The 19976-nt window shown below is 47.1% G+C and overlaps 2 protein-coding genes across 5 annotated transcripts in view; one reads left to right on the top strand and one right to left on the bottom strand.

Annotated features, from left to right (window-relative positions):
- Nucleotides 1-6778: 6778 nt before the first annotated feature.
- Nucleotides 6779-16906, top strand: MMP23B (matrix metallopeptidase 23B). Its single transcript, XM_027658040.1, has 8 exons — nt 6779-7132; nt 10347-10489; nt 11762-11901; nt 13240-13407; nt 14030-14194; nt 14395-14505; nt 15372-15498; nt 16148-16906. Exons 1-8 carry the CDS (start codon nt 6962-6964, stop codon nt 16320-16322), a joined length of 1200 nt encoding a protein of 399 aa, XP_027513841.1. The 5' UTR covers nt 6779-6961; the 3' UTR covers nt 16323-16906.
- A 791-nt stretch (nt 16907-17697) lies between these two features.
- LOC113954097 (cyclin-dependent kinase 11B) overlaps nt 17698-19976 on the bottom strand; it is a 14126-nt gene continuing 11847 nt past the window's right edge. For all 4 annotated transcript variants that reach the window (XM_027658026.1, XM_027658028.1, XM_027658027.1 and 1 more), the window contains exons 19-20: nt 19421-19610; nt 17698-18483 (exon numbers count right to left, since the gene is read on the bottom strand). In XM_027658026.1, coding sequence (XP_027513827.1) covers nt 18391-18483; nt 19421-19610 — 283 coding nt within the window. In that variant the 3' untranslated portion in view covers nt 17698-18390. The remainder of the gene's footprint in view (nt 18484-19420; nt 19611-19976) is intronic.

The following is a 19976-nucleotide window of genomic DNA, read 5'->3' as shown; positions in this document are numbered from 1 at the left end:
CTCCTGTGTTCCTCTGCTCTCTTTGTTCCTTTTGCAAAGAGGTGGCAAAGCTTCTAAAGGAATTTTTTAGCTCCGTGGAGTGGGTAGCAGTTACAGGGATGTTTATTAACTTTACAACCCAGGGGTATGTTGAGAGAGTTCTTTCACAAATTCTGGATTCCTGTAGGTTGTATTCATCAGGATGGTTCACTTGAGGTTGTTACAGTTTCAGCAGGTATTTTTTGGGGGGGGGCTGTGAAAATGGATCAGATTTAACCCTTAAATTCTCTGCTCGGGTCGGATTTAACACCCAAATAACCTGAAGCTGAGTTGCAGAATCAGCTTTGATGTAAAATCAGGGGTGGAAATTCTTGTTTCCTTGTGTCCTGGAAGTTTGTGTTCATGGAAATTCCTTTGGAGCAAGTCAGAAACTTCCCCAGAACGTTTGCTGTGTTGGGAAGGGGAGCAGCAATACCAAAGTGCACAAGTGTAAAAGTACAAATCTGAGCCATTTTTATCATCCAGGAGCTGCTTTAACCACTATTTGATGCAAGTGAATAATTTCCCAGGCTATACATTACCCCAGCCCCATGCTAAGAGTTTCTTTTTAAACACATTTCTTTTACAAGCCTCTGCATAAATCCAAAATTCGTGCTCTGCATAAATCCAAAAGCACTTTGCTAAAGGTAAAAACTGCTGCTGTTCCATCATGTGTGTTGAATGTGGGGAGAGGGGACAGAGGTGGCAAAGTGTTCAGTATCAGCCCAAAGGTGTCATTTTATTCAGGAAAAACAACATGGAGCATCTGCTGCTTTTTTCTTTTCTTTTTTTTTTTTTTAATAGTTTCTTTGGGTGCTAAACGAAGAGAGGCTTCCAAGTGATTATTTTCCCTAAAGGAAAAAAAAAAATCCTAGGACAACTGGAGCCTTTGACTTGGGAGCTGTGCAGCTGTTGCAGAAAATTGAGGTGGTTTAAAAATTATTATTTTTTTTTTCTCTCGTCCTGTCTAATGAAAAGAGATTTTTGTAGGGAAAGAAGAGCTCCCCTCAGTTTTGTGATGTAACTTTTTGCAAAACTCAAGCTCCATTTTAAGGTCTCCTGAGCTTGTTTTCATGTCTGAAATTCATTGGGAGTTTTGCACAGCAAAAAAAAACCTGCTTAAGAGCTACAGAAATGGTTTGTATAAATGTTGTGTTTGTTTTGGGAGTATATTCTTTTATTTTCTGTTATTTTTACATGTTCTCTCTTATTTTCCTGAATTTTCCTGCTGTGGTTGCTTCTGAGGAAGCACCATTTTAACCCTTTCATTTTCCCAGTAAGAAGAAGGGGAATTTCTGCACCCACCAGAGAAGACCCAGGATGATCAGTGGAGCCCCAGGAACAGGAGATCACAGGAGGAGGAGCCCCTTTGTACCAAGTATGTTTTTGGCAAACTTTGCCCCCCCTACACCAGGCTCAGCTCCATGGGAGGGGGAGGCTTTGCAGGAGGGAAGGAACTCCTGCTCTTTTATCTTCCTTGATGAGCCTGAATCCAATTTAGCTGGAGAATATAAGACAGGAAAGGTGGGGGAAGATGTTCCTCCTCTCTCTCCTTTTGCTCCTGGTTGGTTTTCTTGCTGGTTTGAGGAGCAGGGAGGCTGTTCCTGCTGCTGAAGGGAGGCAAGGGGGTGCCAGAGCAGGAGCAAATACTCCTTTAAAGGCAAATATTGTCATTATTTAACTGGAGTGGACAGTGAGCAGCTTTTCTGCTGGATGTTTATCACCAGTTGCTCTCCCACAAACAAACTGGGGAGCTCCTGGTTTTCACTGGACCTTCTGTCATCTCCTGAATGCAGCTCTGTGCCTTAGATATTCCCGAGGTTTTCAGGTGTACAGCTTTAGTTACAAGATGTCAGCTGGTCTCATGCTTGGCACAGGGGTTTCTAAAGCTCTTCCTTTGGAAGTGTGGCCAAAAATCCATGTTTTACAGACCATGTGAGGCTGAGGGAGTAGAGAGGGAGATTGCTGAAAGGCAGAGTCAGGTAAGGAGCCCATCTCTCCTTAGATTCCGTTCCCACTGGTCCGTGCTGCTCCCAGGATTTTGGGAGGATTGGTCCATCCACGAGTGGATTACAGGTTATTGATAACAACCTCAACCACAAAACCATCCCCACCCAGGGAAGCAATTCTTCCTCTGTCGTGGATGCACTTTGTTATCTTTGTGATTTGAGGAAAAATTTCTCCCCCATTTCTGAATTTCTCCCTCTTTTTCATTCCTGAAATCCTGCGTGGCCCTGGCTGAGCTCCCGCCTGGGGTCAGGGCTCTCTGGTCACACGAGGTCAGGCCAGTGCAGGCACCTCTGTGAGCTGCAGCTCCAACTGACAGTCAAGCAAAATATTCCATTTTCTTTGCCAGCTGGAGCGAGCCCTTGTTTTCAGCTCATTTGTTATTCATCAGACCGTGGACTTTTCTAGGAACATCAGCAGATGCTGATCACGAGGGGCTGCACGACAGAAAGCGGGAGAATGTTTGGGGGCTGAAGAGCATAATTATTTTTCTCCCCCTCCCTGTGGAACGTTGCTCCCTGTTGCAGCACATACAATCCTTGTTTTAGTGCCTGACCCACTGAAAAAGCACAAATTTGAACTGCCATTCCCACAGGAACCCGGGCAGGAATGTTGGGTTGTTGGGTTGTTTCCCCCCCAGGTTTTGAGCTGCAGGGCTAAATCTGTAAGTGCTTTTAAAAGTAAGAGCTATATGAGGGTTTCCTAATTCTTTTCACATGGGCCACCAAGGAGCTGATCTGTGGTAAATCATGTTCACCCCTGTGCTTTCCCCCTTCCTGGCCTGGGACTGGGTTTGGACCAGTGCCCTGGAGATGAGATGTTGATCCTCGTGCCTTGAGCCATCAGACAGGGGCAGAGATCAGGTTCTTCTTCTTTCCCGCCTCCGTGTAGAACTCCCAGTCCACAGCAGGGGAAGCTGATGGGGGTGGTTTGTTTTAATCCTGAATAATGGGATCTTATCCATGAATAAACAAGAGGTTTCGTGAGAGGTGAGATTCCCTTGGGACAGTCAGGCAGCTGCAGTTCTAGCTCTGATGGTTGTTCTCTCTGTGGCATCTCTTAGCACAAGTTTGTTGTTGTGGATTGTTGTAGTATTTGTTGTAATGGATTGTTCCTGTGCTGTTTTGGGGACTTGAGTGAAGCAGTGCCATTATCCTCCCTGGCCTGGGCACCAGGGCTGGCTTTTCTCTGGGATGGAGCAGAGATGCTGGAAATAGTGCTGAAAATAACATATAATGTTAACGGTGCTGAATAAAGGAAAGGGGAGAAATACTAAGAATAATCCACAGAAGTGAAAAAGTATTTGTATTTGAGCTGAAGCTTGCCCTGGGGAATGGAGCCATATGTTGTGCATTACACAGCAGCCCCCCTTTAAACTGAACATTTCAGCAATTAAGTGAAAAGAGCAAAGCCAGGCTGAGGTGATTGAACAAGGAAAGCGTGTTGTGCTGTGCAAATGATCCAGGGCTTTATGTTTTCCGTAGTCTCTAGTTGGGCATTGTGGGTTTTATGCAACATTCCACATGAACATTCCTTCCCTCCTGACAGCTGGTCAGAGCCTGCTGCTCCAGGGACATTTAGTGCATGCAGGGATCTCAGGATATGCATCCCTGACTGTTTGCTTGGACAATCCCAGCTCCCTTCAAAAGATATCCAGGTCCTGGGCACTGCCAAGAGCATGGAGACAAAGCAAAGTCAGTTCTGTGCCTGCCTCCCTTCCCTTTCCCCATCCCACCATATGGGTTCCCTCAGTGTAATGTGTTCCACTGCTTTCAGACACTGTGCAGAAACCAAAGCCGGGAATGTTTTTCTGTCCAAATATAGTCAGGATGACAGTCCTTGCCTGGAGTCCAAACCAAATATCCTTGCTCCAGAACCTGAGACCTCTCGAGCTCAGCAGAACTCTGAGGCTGCAGCAGCTCCCTCAGAGCTGAGTGTGGGGAATACTTTCACTAGTGACGCTGGGAATTCTGGCCAGAGCTGGTGCCCTGGTGGATCCAGGTGCACAGAGGCTTTCTCAGGAGTGTTGTTTGTGCACAGCAGTGGGTTCATGTGTCTCCCTTGGCTCCACGAGCTCCATCTGTGAGCCCTGAATGCCTCAGCACAGGAGCACAAGAGCTCTGCCCACCTCTCACTGCCCTGAAAACTGGGCTTTGTCTTGGCCTTGCTGCTGAGGTGCTTTCTCAGCAAATATTTGGCTTGAACTTGGAGAGTTTTTAGAGCATCCTGCAGCCAGTGGCTTGGTGGGCTTGGATGCACAGGCACTGGATTTCTGGGTGAATGGGCACAGAGCATTCCCAGCACAGGGGGGGGAGTGAACTAAGGGCTTTCCAGGAGACCTTGCTCTCACTCCTGATCCACCCAGGTGTAACCTGCTTGCTACCCTGACAGGGAAGCAGGATCCTAAATGTCACAGAGGTTGTGAGTCGTCTCTGCAGGTAGAGATTCCCATTCAGCCACTGCATGTGGCACAAGATAAATGGCTCACATGCAGTATGGTCCCTTCCCATCCAGAATATTCCAGTAACTCCTGGGAAAAGGGCTTTCTTGGCTGTGCTAACCTTTAGAAACTACATGAATAAGTATTTAGAAACAATGAGGTCCTAAGAATGCACTGTTACTAAAGCTCTGTACAGTAGCTCTGCAAGGCTCTGTGCTGGGAAGTATTTTACAAAAACTTTCTTTACACTGGGACAAAGGAAATTCCCGGTTCCCTCGGGCTGTGGTTGTGTGAGTTCCCAATCTGTGCTTTAAAGCTCAGGTTCCTGTGCTCCTCTTCACAGAAACAAGGCCCTGACTGTGTGCTTAGAAGATTTCAGGTTGCTCTTCTTCAAGATTCCACCCTCTACCTCAGGCAAGTCTTTCTCCTGCCCGGTGCCATGGGTCTCACCCTGCAAGGTGCAGGTTAAATGCAGTCAGGACTGGTGTGAGATCCTCTGCTCTGAGGTGCTCAGGGCCTGTGGCAGGAGGTGGATGTGCAGTGCATAAGTTGATTTTCAAGCACTGCTGACTCTTCCTGGCTGGGTGAAAGGCAGAGGCACTTGAAGCTCTTGCGCAGTTCTGTGGCTGAAACTCAGTGTTCTTCCAGCACTCTTTGATAGCAATATTCTTCTTTTCAAGCCAGTGCTGTTTTACTGGAGAAGAGCTCTTGGCTGAAGGTTTTGAACCTCATTCCAAGGCAGTTTTTCCTTCAAGACTCCCTTCTCAATCAGTCTTTGTAGGTGTGTTCTCACCTACAGAAAGCAGCTTGTTCAGGGGGACTCGAGGCATTGATCCTTCAGGAGTTTGTTGTTCCCACTTTCTCACTTGGTGCTTTGATCTGCAGCTCAAACCACAAACGGAGCTGCATTTGCATCTCTCTTTGGAGCTCCAAACAAAGGGCTTTTTCAGAGGGTTCATGCACAGGCACGTTCCTTCTGCCAACTGTGCTACTGGGGAAGGAGGAACCATCCCTAGAAAGCTGCAGCAGCAGCTGAGGTGAGCCAATTCCATGGGAGGTAGAGAGCCCTGTACCCTGGCTTTCTGCTTTTCATCACAGTTCCAGCTTCCCTTTGTAATTCTATCCATAGCTTCCTTCCATGTTACCCCTTATTCTGTCCTTCTGGTATCTGAACAACTGCTGCACGTTGTCCTCTCTCTGCAGAAAACATGGGTTTTCTCCAGGGGAGAGGAGCTTGGTGGGAATGGAAAGGGAAAATTTTCATGCAATTGTACACACAGACTCATTGGTCTTATTTATTCTGAGTTGTTTGAAAAGCTCCAGGCCAGCTTTAGTCTGAAAATACATGAAAATTATGAAATGTTGCAAGCTCATGAACTAGGGGGAAAAAATGCAAATGAAACAATTGTTCTTTATTACGATTACAAGAATTTTCTGAAACCTTTCAAATGCCTCAGATACCCCCAAGGAATGTTTTATATGGGCTGGCAACAGACCTACCTCCCCTCCTCCCTGGCATTTGCTTGTGAAACTGGGAGCTTGCAGAGTTCCTTTTCCTCTGGCTGGGCAGAACTGGAGCTGAGGTCACTCCCCCCCTCAGGACCAGGGGGTGACCCCACAGGAAAGTGCAGCTGTCTCTGAAAACCTGAGAATTTCTGAGTAAGCTTTTTTTAAAAAGTCCTGAACTGATTCAAGTCTGGAGCCTGGAGATGCCTCCAAGAACCTCCCAGCTCAAGACAAAGTAGCCACTTACCCAAGTTAGTCTGTGTGACCCCAAAATCAGTACAGGTCTGAAAATACTTGTCTGCCTCAGTGTGATAACCCAAGTACACCAGAAACTTGCAGATCCTTTGCCAGATTCGATGGGAGAGGGAGCTGATGTTTACTTTTCTGTGAGTTTGTAAACTCCCCGAGCAGTTTCCCAAGCAGAGAAAGCCCTGCCTGCTCTCGCTGCATCTCGTTTTTCTCTCTCCTCCTGAAGACAAGCCCTTGACAAATGACAGCTCTCCAGCGTTCAGCATCCCTAATGAAACATTCCAAGGGCATGATGCTGGCTGCTGGATTCCCTGTGCTGCCCCCTCCCCCAATTCTTTCATTACATAAAGCTGACAACTGCAGATTTGTCCCCTGTTGATTACACAGTTAAAGAAAGGAGTTCATGTCCACCCCAGCTTGTTTCACTTTGCTGCTGTTCCTCCGCCAGCCCAACTTTCAGCTGCAGTAACATGATCCCACTTGGCAGAGCCTGAGAGAATCTCTGGCACATTGGGAAGAGGCTTAATGTAAAGTCTAGTTTTTTTTTTTTTTTTTTTTTTTTTTTTTTTTTTTTTTAATTTTTTGAGAGCTTTTTTTGAAGCTCTGGTGGTTCTGCACAGCTTTGGCAGGAGCTGTAACGGGCTCCTCACAGATGCTCCAAATGTGAGCACAAGATGAGCTCAGTGCAGGGGATGTCTTAGTGCCTGTCCCAGCTCCCTCCAAAAACTATTAAAGAGAGACATGGATCAAGCAGAAGAACTTTGTGCAGACAGGAGGAAAGGCTTCCCCTCACTGGACAAAAAAAAGAGCAGTGGCTGGAGAACCGTGGTGGGATTTTTGTGCCTGTTCCCTGTGGTGGCTCTGCTGGCGGTTGTGGAATATCCAGCTGGAGCTGCAGTTCAGGAAAGTCAGGTAGGAGAAGGGATCTGATTCTCAAATGCCTGGAAGGGGTGTGGGGTATCAAATACCTGTATATTCTGTTTGGAAGGTGGATGCATTCAGGGAGAAATCTGAATAGAGAGAGATATCTGATCTAAATAGAGAAATATCTTGTAGGGCAACAAGGTGTGTTTAGGGCTGGTTGAGTCCCTTTTGGCAAAGGATCCCTAAAGGTGATGGTGCATCCCAGTGGAGTCAGGTTGTCAGAGGTGTTTGCAGTCTGGGGCAACCAAACAGTGGAGGCACAAAAAATTTGGGTTGTTTTCCCCCAGAGCTTTGGCTGTTCCTGTGAATCCTCTGCTCTCCCAGCCTGGGATGATGTGGCATTGCATGTCCTGGGATTTCTGGAGCAGCTGAGCTTTCCTAGGAACTCAGGGCTTGTGTGGGACCTAAACTGGGTCCTACAGAACTCTTGGCTGATATTTACTCTCATTCAAGGTCCATCCATTATCAAGACATGTTGGGACAATCTGAATCCAGGGGGAACTCTGGCAAGGCTCTGGGACTTTCAGGAGCTGATCTTTATTTTTGCTTTTAGCTTAAATTTGGCTTTTAAATTTATATTTAAAAAAAAAAAAATCTTTAAGTGCATCTTCTCCTGGGGTTTTTTTTGTGTTTATGAAGCTCTTGGCACTGGCCCCCCTTATTTGCATCACATGCTCGGGGCTGTTATTAATTGGTCCTGATTCAGAGTTATGTTATTGTGTGGTTTGAGAGGGGAACTGCGTGGCCAGGAGGGAGAAGGGAATTAATTACAGTCGTTACAGCTCAGTGAAGTAACTTACTGGAGGTCTGACTGCAAGGGGGAATAATGGAGAGCAGGGATGTTGGTCAGTATCTGCCTTTATATTTTTATATATGTGTCATATATATATTTGAGATTACATATATAATTTCAACAACAACTATGTGTGTTGTTGAGAGGGAGAACTGAACACCTGCCCTTCCAGTACCTCCCAAGCATTTTGGAGTTTTTGAGACCTTAACCCACAGCTGAATGAGTTTCTTCCTGGGAGTGTCTGACCTCTTCAGTTCTGTGTATTCCCAAAGTCTTGGATCTCTGGCATCCAGACAGATCCTTTGATGGAAGTTATACTGTGAATTTTTAACGAGGTCACTCCATTTCTGTCAGAACCCCACATCTGAACTGTGCTTTGGGTGGTTCCCCACCCTCCCCCAATTCATTCTGCAAGGCTTTTCTTAATTAAAAGCATTTTGTTGCACCAGTGGTGGGTAGAACTGAGCCTAAAGGAGAACAGAGACTGGGCAGAAGGTTTGAGAACTCAGCCTCTGCACCTCTCTTGGTCCAGTGGGTCACATTCATGTCTCAGGGGTTGATGCTGGGCCTGGGTCACCCTCAGTTTGATGTGGATTTTGAGGATAAGTTCACTAGTGACACATTATTTTAATTGTTTCCCTTTGCCTGTTCAGCACTAATGAATGGCCTGAGGGTTTTGAGCTCAATGGCTGTAGAAAAGACAATCGTTTTTCTCCCTTGGGGCTGCAGGAGAGAGCAAATTCAGTGTTCTGGCTTTGCTCAGGAGCAGGAGCATCCAGCACAGGGACAGAGAGCTGCTCACCCCAGTGTGAGTTAACAAATCTCCTGAGCTGGAGTCCAGAGACTGACAGAATTCCCAGTAATCCTGGGCTCTTCCTGACTGATGCCAGATTACATTAATAATGTAATCAACCCCAATACTGGCACGGGATTGCAGAGGAAACAACAAAGACAGAAAGGATTTGCATAATTCTCCACTGCTTGAAAGAACTGCAAAAAAATAAAAGGGGAAGATAACTTATTATCCTGTAATTATGAGCTAATCTTCTCCAGGCTTCTCTTGCAGCTCCAACAGATCCTCCACCTTGTCTGTGCTGCTCAAAAGGATGCAAAATTTTCCTTTCATAAGGAGGGAAAGTGGCATTCTCAGAGTAGAAGCCACTGGAGGTGAAGGGAGAGGGACAACAGCCACTGCACCCACATCACCTGTGCCTGGGGAGGAAGGGGCAGGGCCTTGAGCTGAGTGACCCAAAGCTGTGATCCAACCCCCTGCCAAAGCCTTTCAGCTCGAGGGGCAGTGCTGGTTCCACCTCTGTCTCTCAGGGATGTCCCTCGAGTTCCTTGTGGGCAAAGACTGTGCTGGGCTCCGATGGTGAGTCAGAGCCAGGGCTGAGCTGGAGGAAAGGCTGAAAACTGTCCTTCTGGGAAAGAAAGAGGCTGAGGTTAGATCAGGGTGGAAGGAAGAGTGGCAGTGAGACGTGAGAAAAGAGGCTGGTTTGCTGTTGGGATGGAATCCCTCAGGATGGTAAGTGCTGGTGCTCCGGGCACATCTGGCAGCCGTCGCTTCAGGGCTCTTGTCCTCCCCTGCCACTGCCTCACTGTGACACCAGGGACGTGCTGCTTTGGCTCTCAGAGCCTCGGTTCTTCCATGAGGAAAATGAGGACAGCTCTTGTTTCCTGTGGAATGTGCTGTCAGGCTGAACAGACTCGAGCTGGTGCAGCTTTTGTACCACAGCTGCCATACCTGTCACTTGGCAAGTGTCCTGGTGCCTCTGGAGCAAAGACGGCTCACAGATATTCAGTGTCTTAGTCCTGGAAAGAGGAGACAGAGCAGGAAGCCATCCAGAAAACCATGTTGGGTCCCATTCTTTTACCTCCACTGCTCAGGATGAAAAGGCTTTTCTAATTGGAGTCAGACGTGTCACTAAATTTGATGTCTTTTACTGTTCGATGGTTTAAATCCTCTCCAGGGTTTCCAGGGCTGCTGTTTACTTTGAAGGCATTTCAGATCCACAGCACAGCTCTTATAAAGAGCTCTCTGCACAAAGAGCTGCCTGTTTTAGTCATTTTTCCAGCTTTACATTTCTTCTGTGGCGAGGCTGGAGAGCAACAGGAAAGCGAAAAGGAAATGAAAACTTTCCAGGCAGAGCTGCAGCACTTGCCGTGGCCAGAAGCCTCCTGAAGCTTCATTTCTGCTCCATCTGTACCACAATCCAAGAGGAGGGTGGCTGCAGTGCCCTGGGGTGGGATGGTGCAGCCAGACAGGACCATCTTGTCTCCTGGACACCCCCAAGGCAACTCCAGTTGTGCTCCCCAGCCTGCAGATGTCCTGTACTGGTCATTTTTATTGCACACTGTTCAGGCCTGGGGTGTCTCCCACCCCTTCCAACCTGCTGCTTTGTCTTTAAGGAAGATGCCACATCCCCTGGCCTGCACAGAGAGGGTTCCTCAGCTTTGCAAAGCCCAGCTTTCCCTCGTCCTGCAGCGCGGAGAAAACGCTACACGATCACCCCGGGGCACTTGAGATGGGACCACTTCAACCTGACCTACAAGTAAGAGGGATCCTGGGGCCTGAGTTCTTCCTGCCATGGGTTTGGGTATTGCCCATGTGGTTATTGCTCAGCCCTGTGGAGGGAGAGCTGCTAAAGCCACTCTAAAATAGGAATAATCCTACAAATGCTGCACCTCTCACTTCAGTGAAACCGTTCAGGGCAGATTCAGGCTTCCTGAGCAGGGACCTCCCTCAGATGGTCGTGACTGGAGGACTAACTCTGTCATGCTGATGTTTTTGACAGTTCTGTTTGAACCTAAACCATCCCTGAGGGAAATCCCTCTTGGGATTTCGAGATCTCTCTGATTTCAGGAGGACAGAGCTCTTGGTGCTTTTAGGAATCTCTCTCCCTGTTGTCTTTGGGAAAGGATTTCAGCTCTTGGATTATTAATAAACAGTAAAAAGCCCTTGACAATCCTGGGGTGAGGGAATGCTGTGCTCCTTTACAGGAGCATCCCAAACAGGCTCAGCCTCACCAGAACCTTAATTGTCCAGGTTTCCCCTCATTAATAGCCTGGCTTGATATGAAACCTTCTGCTCCCTTTAGGATGTGCTGGGACGAAGGGAGAACATAATCAGCATAGCTAAAAAACAACCAGAGGGGATAGAGAATATACCCAACTTTTCCCCATTGAGGCAATTCCCTGAATGCAGATCTTCCCGTGGGCCAAGGTAAGTTTCCAGGAGCCATCTGTGCATTCCCATGGTACAAACAGGGCCTGCACCAGGAGTTTTCCCCCAGCTCACCCCGTAGCCTAACCAAAAACCTCTCTTGGGTCTCTCTCCCATGTGATTTAGAGCTTTTTTCCAAAGGAAATAACTTGATAGGAATACAAGTCTGATATTCTTTGGGGCTCTCTTTCAGAAGTTCTACCTGGGAGTATTTTACACCATTGTTCACATCCATGGTAGCCCAAGTGTCAGGAGCAGGAGTTCCCTGCTGCTGGAACGCAGTCGTTTCCTCTTCCAGCAGCCCTGCACGGCAGACTGGGAGACATCAGGATAAAAATGGTTATCTGAGAGAACCTTGTCTTAAGTGCTGTGCTTGAGAGGAGGACCAAAAGCTGTAGTGCAGAGCACATGGTTGTAGAGAACACCAGCTCTTTATTCATCCCCATGGGGGTTCATTAAACGTGGGTAACATCCAGTTCAGACAACACCCGATTTGAACCTGTTGGAGTGAACAGAAATCCTTGTCTGTCTGACAGTGGCCTCCAGCTGGTGTTTGAGGAGGGGAGGGTGTTTTTCCTGAAGCTGTCATGTGTCCCTGCAGAATCCTGTCCTTCCCGAGGAACCTGCTGAGCGCCCGGGACACGCGCCGGGGGCTGGCGGCCGCGTTCCGCATGTGGAGCGAGGTGTCCCCCTTCAGCTTCAGGGAGGTCCCCCGGCACCTCCCCAGCGACCTCAAAATCGGTGAGTCCCCAAGGGATCCAGGGATTGACTTCCAGTGTGTAAAGCAGGGGGTGGGAGGCAGGAGATGTTCCTCCTGTGCCGGGCGGGCTCGGCCTCTTGGAGGAGAGTTGGGGCATCCTTTGCCTTTAGTCAGGCAGAGAAACTGCTTTTAGCTTTTATTGCTTACCATTTTCAGAGAAACTACTTTTAGCTTTTAATACTTATTATTTTAGCTTTTATTGCTTGTTAATTTTTATTGATTTTTATTAAAATTCCTTGCTAATATTTAGGAAATATCATCATCATCATCATGATTAACGCTTTCTGTGAACCTTGCGGTCAGGAAGCTTTAGGGATTTGCTAAGAATTAACACTCTGCCACTGGGACAGATGGGGAAATCCACAGATTCCTGTCCCAGAAATGCAGAAATCCCCAGATTTGTATTCCAGAAATGGGGAAATCCAGAGATTCCTATTCCACAAATGGGGAATTTCGCAGAAGAATAAGAATCTGTAGATTCTTGTCCTGCAGATTGGGAATCTGAATGTTGGAAGGTGAAGTGCCATGCCCAGGGTCACACAGAGCCAGAGCAGGAGATGGATTCCAGTTGTTCCTGGGTTTGGTCTCCCTTTTGTTGATCCCACTGGAGCACTGTCTTGGCTCCCTCCCCTCCCTCCTGCCCCTCTCTTGCTCTGCAGTTGTTCTGGAGTTCCTGGGGCCTGGAAAAACATCAGCGCTGAAGCTTTTTCTGCTCAGCCTCAACCTCAGATGTAAATCCTTCCTGGGATTTATGGTCTGTGTGAAATCCTGATTTCCTGTGCATGTGGCAGCAGGACTGAGACAACCAGCAGACTCCCCATCGTTTCGCAACTCGCTCTGGTGCTGCAGGACCCTGCTCAGAGCACATGATGTGCTTCCAGGGGTCTGTCCTGCTCCCTGTGAGCTCCAGGTCCCCAGTTCCAGGGGATGCAGGAGGCACTGTGACCCTGCTGTGGTGCTGACAAAGAGATGGGGAGCAGGTCTCACTGTAACTCTGCCCCTGCTTATTGACATTTAAAATAGAACAGTTCCATCCCGGGGTTATCAGTTCAGCTTCTCTCTTAAAAAAAATAATTTCCACGTGATGTTGCAAGACAAGCTCAGCATTCCCTGCTGGGAAGTAAACTTATTTGTGTCCATTGGGAACAGCTCTAAATCCAGAGGCAGCACGTGGCCATCAGTTACTTTGCATTTGTCTTTGCTTTTGTGGCTCCGGAGGTCGGAAAACACGTGAGATCCCATCAGAGACCTTTTTAGTGACTCAGGAGTTCACTGACCCTGCCAGATCCACTCAATCTGCTGGGTTTTTTTTTCCACAGGCTTCTACTCCATCAACCACACGGACTGTCTGGAGTCCCTCACCCACCACTGCTTCGATGGCACCACGGGGGAACTGGCCCACGCCTTCTTCCCACCCCACGGAGAAATCCACTTCGATGACCACGAGTACTGGATCCTGGGGAACACCAGGTTCAGCTGGAAGAAAGGTAACAGGGAGTGCCTGGGATTTAGCTTTCAGTCTGGGATTTACCTGACGTGGGAAAGAGGCAACAGAGCCAGCTGTGGTTTTGTGGGGGTTTGGAAGCTGCTCTTCTGCCCCGTGACTCAGCTGGGCCAAGGGACCCTGTGGGGTGGCAGGGCCATTTCTGGCTGAATTATTCCATGGAATTATCCCATAGTTCAGTCATAGCCTTCAGTTAAAATCCACCCCTGCTGGATGCAGGGTTCAGGATGCTGCCAAGAGGCTTGAGTTTGTCCTGTGGGCTGAGGGGGATGCAGAGCTCAGTGGAGGCCCTTTCAGACTGGAATGTTCCTGCTAAAAACCCCAGTTCCAGTTCCAGCCCAGGGCTGTGGGAACCTGACAAGAGTGAGTGTTGCACAGGGACAGGCCTTCAAACATTGCTCCTTTGGGGTCTGGCACTGCTCTGTGTCCTGCTGTTGGAAATTAGGACCATGTGGAATTAATTGGCTTTATTTGGACCCAACAAAGAAGATGAAACTGGGGCAACCTTTGACAGGACCGTGCTAGTGCTAAACTATTTCCTCTGGTTTTAAGATTAGCAAACACACTTTACCACACAATTCCAGCTGGTTTTCCCTTCCTTCCAGGTGTTTGGCTGACAGACCTGGTCCATGTAGCAGCTCATGAAATAGGCCACGCCTTGGGCCTGATGCACTCCCTGAACCCCAACGCCCTCATGCACATCAATGCCACCCTGACTGGGAAAAAGACCATCTCCCAGGATGAAGTGTGGGGAATCCACAGGCTTTATGGTGAGGAACCAGGGCTCTGGATCCTGTGGAGCTCTCGTGGTGTCAGATCCCAGCTCTGTTTGTGCTTCTCCTTTAGATTCTTCCCTGTCCCAGCTCCCCCATTTACACTCAGGGATCTGATTAAGTGAAATGTTGTTTTGTTTCTCAGAAGGAACTCCCTCCCCCAGCCCCTCTAATGCCCGTTTCTCCTCCTGTTTCAGGCTGTAAAGACAGATTATTTATGTGCCCAGCATGGGCAAAAAAAGGCTTCTGTGAGAAGCGCAGGAAGCTGATGAAGAAGCACTGCCCATCCACCTGTGACTTCTGCTACGGTATCCAAGGTTTCTTCTGGGATTTGGGGAGGGGTTTTGCGCAGAGGGAGGAGGTAAGAGTTATTTAGGGAGAGGCAGGATTTTAATTTCATGCTAGAGATCAGTGGGTGCAAGTGATGCAGCTCTAAGCAGCACGACAGAGATGGGGTCTCAGGTATTTAAGGTGAAGGCCAGGAATTAGGGGGCAGCTCTTATGGAACATTAAACTGTCCTGTTCCTCTCTAGTTTAACTGAACTAGTGACAGGGAACAAATACCACAGGCAGGGAGAGGGAAGGGCTGCAGGGCAGTTCCTGAGGCAGGGAGGGGACAGAAACACAAGGGGTATCTCAAGCACAGCTGGGCTTGAGCTGTTCCCAGAAAAGGAAATAAAGGATGTTAATCCTGATCCAGCCTCTCAGTTTCACTGATCCAGATAAGGGACTAATGCAGGATCAGGCCAAGTTGCTGCAGCTGTGGAATTAACTTCAGACAAATAACTGGCCTTAAGATGTACCATGGAACTGGTACCTCTTTCTCCAGCACAGCACTGGGGTTTTTTAGGCCAGATTAATGCAGAGATGCAATCAATTACAAACTCATTTATGAGTTTGTATAACACTTTGGGGACTGTTCATATCCTCTTCCATAGCTGTGGACTAGTTGATTTTTATCCATCTCAGTTTACACACCACAAAGTAAGTTTTTATCTTTGCATGTGAATCATGTTACGTGTCCATCCAAGAATCGCTCGTTTTCAAATTCATACTTTCAAGGCTCCTTAAATGACAACCTAATTCTGTGCAAGTGTTTTGGAAGGACCAAACTTGCTGATGAGAGCTGCTCACTAACTGCTGCCACTTCCCTCTCTCCTCTCTGGGGGGACAGAATTCCCATTTCCAACAGTGCCCCCGACTCTGCCCCCGCCAAGGACCAAGACCAAGACGGTTTCTGAGGGCAGGAACGTCACCTTCCGCTGCGGGCAGAAGATCATCCATAAAAAAGGCAAAGTCTAGTAAGTGCTCCATCCCTCCTCCCAGTCCTTGGGAGCCTCTGCAGCTCGCACACGGAAAGGATGAGGGAGGATGGCAAACCTGGGTGACTGGGAATGGAGTTGTTTATAATCTGGAGGGTGTCACTGGCTCCTTCCAGGGTAGGAAGAGGGGTTGATCAGGACGTTGCAGAGCTTTTCTTTGGCCTGAAAGCAGAGCCCTCAGAAACCACCAGGAGGTCAAAAAAAGGGTAAAATCCAATTCTCATACAGAGCACAAAGCTAATTCCTACAATCAAGCCAAATTCCCTGACCCATATTCTGAAAAAACCAGAAAAAACAATCTTAAATTGTTTTAGTTCATTGTTATTGAGCTGTTACTAAAACAAAAGCATGTTATTTAAAGCTGAGAGATTGGCCCATGAGTTGGTTTAGACTGAGGACCCAAATTCCCATTAACTTTTCCCATTAACTTTTAGTGAGATTCAAGCTCCACAATTACTCAGGATTGTGCCCTGTTACACCTGAAATACAGAGTAAAACTCAACTGTTTTCCTAAAGTCCCATCTCTGCTCTGCACTTAAAAATTTATTGGGAGAAAGAACAACTAACACACACATTGAACTGTGCTAGACATTTGTAGTTTTAATTTCTGTTGTTTTTCTTATGACAGCTGGTATAAAGATAAGGAGCTTCTGGAATACTCATATCCAGGTTATTTATCCTTAAATGAAGATCACATGAGCATCATTGCAAATGCAATTAATGAAGGAACTTACACTTGTATAGTGAAGAAAAAAGAAAGGATCCTGACTACTTATTCCTGGAGAATCAGACTGAAGCACTGATGACAAGGCCCTGGAATGAGCTCCTTCAGTTCCTGCTAGTTCTGTTTCAAATTGTTTCTTTGGCATTTTTTTTATATTTAATTTCCAGTAGTGCAACTGAACTTCTCCATCAGCTGCTTCCTCACCCTGGGCAACAGAGACTCTGAGACTGGAATGTAAAAACTCTTCCAAATTAGTTTTAATGACAAAGAATTTATCAAGTATGTGCTGTACATAGAATTAAAAAAAAAAAAAATTTTTTTTTTTTTTTAAAGAAAAGTATCAGATGGTGCAGTTGAACTGTGTGGATCCCTGGGAACTGCTGGAAAACAGGAGCAGAACTCCATCAGCCACCGGGATGGCTCAGCTGGGCTGCACTGGAGGCAGACTGGGGAAGGAAAAAGGAGCAGTTTAATACTCTGGAAGTGTTTCTGCCCTTGTTTTAGACCCTGGTGCTCTGCAACACAAGAAGTTCTACACAAGTCTAAGCCCCAGGATCACTTTTTCTCCTGCTCAGGAGGAGGGTGTGGGGCACAGCAGCCCTGTCTCAACTCCACAGTCCACCATGGGTAGGTCAAGTATCCCCAGAACATCTTTTCCCCCCAGATACCCTTCCCAGGGTTTGTATTTATTACTTTTATCCCAACAGGCCCTGAGTGCTCAGAACTTGTCCCTCAGGTGTCCGAGCCATGAGCAGACAAGGTGATTTCCATCCCTGTCCTCCCCCAGGATGAGGGAAATGTGCCACATCCAGCTGGAAGAGAGCACGAGGAGTGGTTGGCAAAGCTGGGGCAGCAGTGCAGGGAAGCTGGGAAGGGAATAATTCCATGTCAGATACAAACTCTGCAGTCACTCATGGTTTAATCCTTGAGTTCACACAGGCTCTGCTTCAGTGGACTCCTGCTTTTCAAGGGGTTACTGAGCTCCCTCTCCAAGGAATCTTCTGGAATTGGGAATGTTTCAGTGACAGACTGGTGACAGAGCTGTTTCTCCTTCAGAAACAGAAACATTCCTGCACAGGGAAAACAACTCAGTTGCTTCCAAACCTCACCCCAACTTCAGCACCTCCCCCTTCCAGCTCCAAGGCCTTTACCCTCAGAAAAACTCTTCAAAATGTACTGAGAGGGATAGAATGTTTATGATTTCTGTTAATCCTGTTCCTGGCCTGGTGCCCAGTTCTGACTGCTTGAAAATTTGGTGTTTTCCAAACCTCCCTTGTTCCCAGAACAGAGTGAGCCCATTATAAATCAAGAACTGCAAGGGATGTGATATTCCAACAGAATTCCTCCTCTGGTCTTTCCTGAGATGTGGCATTACACAATCACTACACAAGCTCTTCTTTTGATGGAAAAAGGGCATATTAAAAGAACTTCTGCAGAAAATAAAGTTTCAAGTCTCCATATTGCATCTTTTTTGATTTATAAAACAACAGAGGAACTTCTTTTGCACCACTGGAAATCCATGGACAGAACAAAGCAAACAGTTTTCAGCTCAGCAGTGCACCCCAGGCTTCTTCTCTCAAAGGTAACAGGAAAGAAACCTCATAACTGGCACTTTTTTTCTGCCCCAAATATATTCAGACACAAGCAATTCCCTTAAAATAAAAAATAAACTCTATTTACTGTCACCAACATCCAACTTTGCTGCAGGTGAAGCAATGAAATCCTTCACACTGTTAAACAATTGAAAATGTATTTTAATTCTACAAATTTACAAGGAGAAAAAAAAACACAACAAACCAAAACAAACCCAACAAAACAAACAAACAAACAAAAAACCCCTAAAAAGAAACCAGAAACTGTTCCAGGACTGTAGTTCAAGTTGTCCTTTGTCACAGTTTGTGATGATCCTGGGGTTTTCAGGTAACTCCAGTCCTCTAATGGAATGCAGCAGTTATACTCCACGTGGATTTAGAAAACAGAGCCTTGGAATCCGTGATAAGGTTTGAGTTTTTCACAGGGAAAAAAACCAAACACATCTCGTCCCCCTGACACGAAGAACAGAACTGGGGCACTCAAATCCACTCACATGAACGGTGCTTCTTTTTCTCTGTGGGGGTTTTTTTCCCCCTCCCTCTTTCACGTTGAGTTTAAAACTTGAGGCTGAAGCCAGGTCCTGCAGCAGATGCTCCCTGGTTGGTGGTGGTCAGATGAAATCCTGTGTCTTTCAGATCATCATCACCCTGGGAAAAGCAAGCACAGGTCACTGACCAGTGGCTGGTTTTACCTCTCCAGCACAAAAATCTCAACAAAACCAACAAAAAGTAAAGCATCTCTAAAAGAGAAACAAATGTTTGCTGTCGTGGCATCACAGCTCAGGTTCTGGGCAGGGTTATTTGTAATCTTTAAACATTGCTAGTTCAAAAGCTGGCTTTGCTAAAGGCAGCTCGAGTGTTCCTGGTTCTTGCACCTGCTTTTGACTGCATGGAAAAGATAAAAAAATTGGGAACACACTGTATAAATAAGTGTAAACTGCACTTAGTGAGCATCTGATCAAACTCACGCTGCGTTTGCACCATGACAATTTTTATACCCCGAAAAATCAAGGCTAAATAACCTTTTCAGCTTCCTTAAACTGTTAAATTGGGCACAGAATTGTACAACTTTGCTGAGACGGGGAACTGGAATTAAGGCACCTGAGACTCTGAACATGCCAGACTTACATGGGCAGCACAGTCCCATGGATACCCCAAAGGACAGACAGAACACGAGCTTGGCCTTTTCTGAATTCCCCAAATATTGGAATAAATTGGGGATATTTCTCCCCCCGAGACCTGTATAACTCACCAGGGATATTTCGACCCCCCAAGACCTGTATAACTCACCAGGGATATTTCTACCCCCAAGACCTGTATAACTCACCAGGCTGCAGACTTACTTCCCAAACAAATTTTGAAGCCTTAGCTGGAAGTGTAAAACAAGGTACACTTTTAAAAAGAGAGTGTTCTGCACCGGGACAAAACCAGGCCTGGTTGTGTCCTGGACACAGCAGTGATGGATTTGCCCTTTGGGAAGGCACGGGGGGGAAAAGCTGAACTTTCAAAAGGCGAGTCCCAGGCTCCCTCCTAACGAGGCACTTCCAGCTCAGGCTCTGGAGCTGCCCCAGCTCCATGGGCTCACCAGCTGGCTGTAGCCCAGCCCTCCCTCGGGGGGCCGGGGGCTCGTGCCCCTCTTGACGCGCTGCTGCTCGCTCTTGGCCGGCCAGGTGGGGAACATGGAGGGGTCGATGGGCAGGGGGGTCTCCCGGAAGTACTCGTGCTTCAGCCCGTCCTCCGCCGTGATCCGCCGAGCGGGGTAGTACGTCAGGAAGCTGGGGAGAGTTGGGAAGGGATCTGAGCCCCCAAACTAGAAATCCGCCCAGAACACAACTGAGAGTTTACTGGTGTTCAACAAAGAATCGCAGGACTGGGGATTGGGTTTAATTCTGTTAATTTGGTATCATCCTATGACTGGGTATTGGGTTTAATTCTATTAATTTGGTATCATCCTATGACTGGGTATTGGGTACGGTTCCATTAATTGGTTATAATTCTGTGATTGCATACTGAGTTTAATTCTATTAATTTGGTATAATACTATGACCGGCTATTGGGCACAGTTCCATTAATTGGTTATAATTCTATGACTGGGTATTGGGTTTAATTCTATAAATTGGTTATAATTCCATGACTGGGTA

This window comes from Corapipo altera, unplaced genomic scaffold (genome assembly GCF_003945725.1).
Source record: "Corapipo altera isolate COAL_440 unplaced genomic scaffold, ASM394572v1 301, whole genome shotgun sequence".
Taxonomy (NCBI): domain Eukaryota; kingdom Metazoa; phylum Chordata; class Aves; order Passeriformes; family Pipridae; genus Corapipo; species Corapipo altera.
This window is presented reverse-complemented; position numbering and strand designations above follow the sequence as displayed.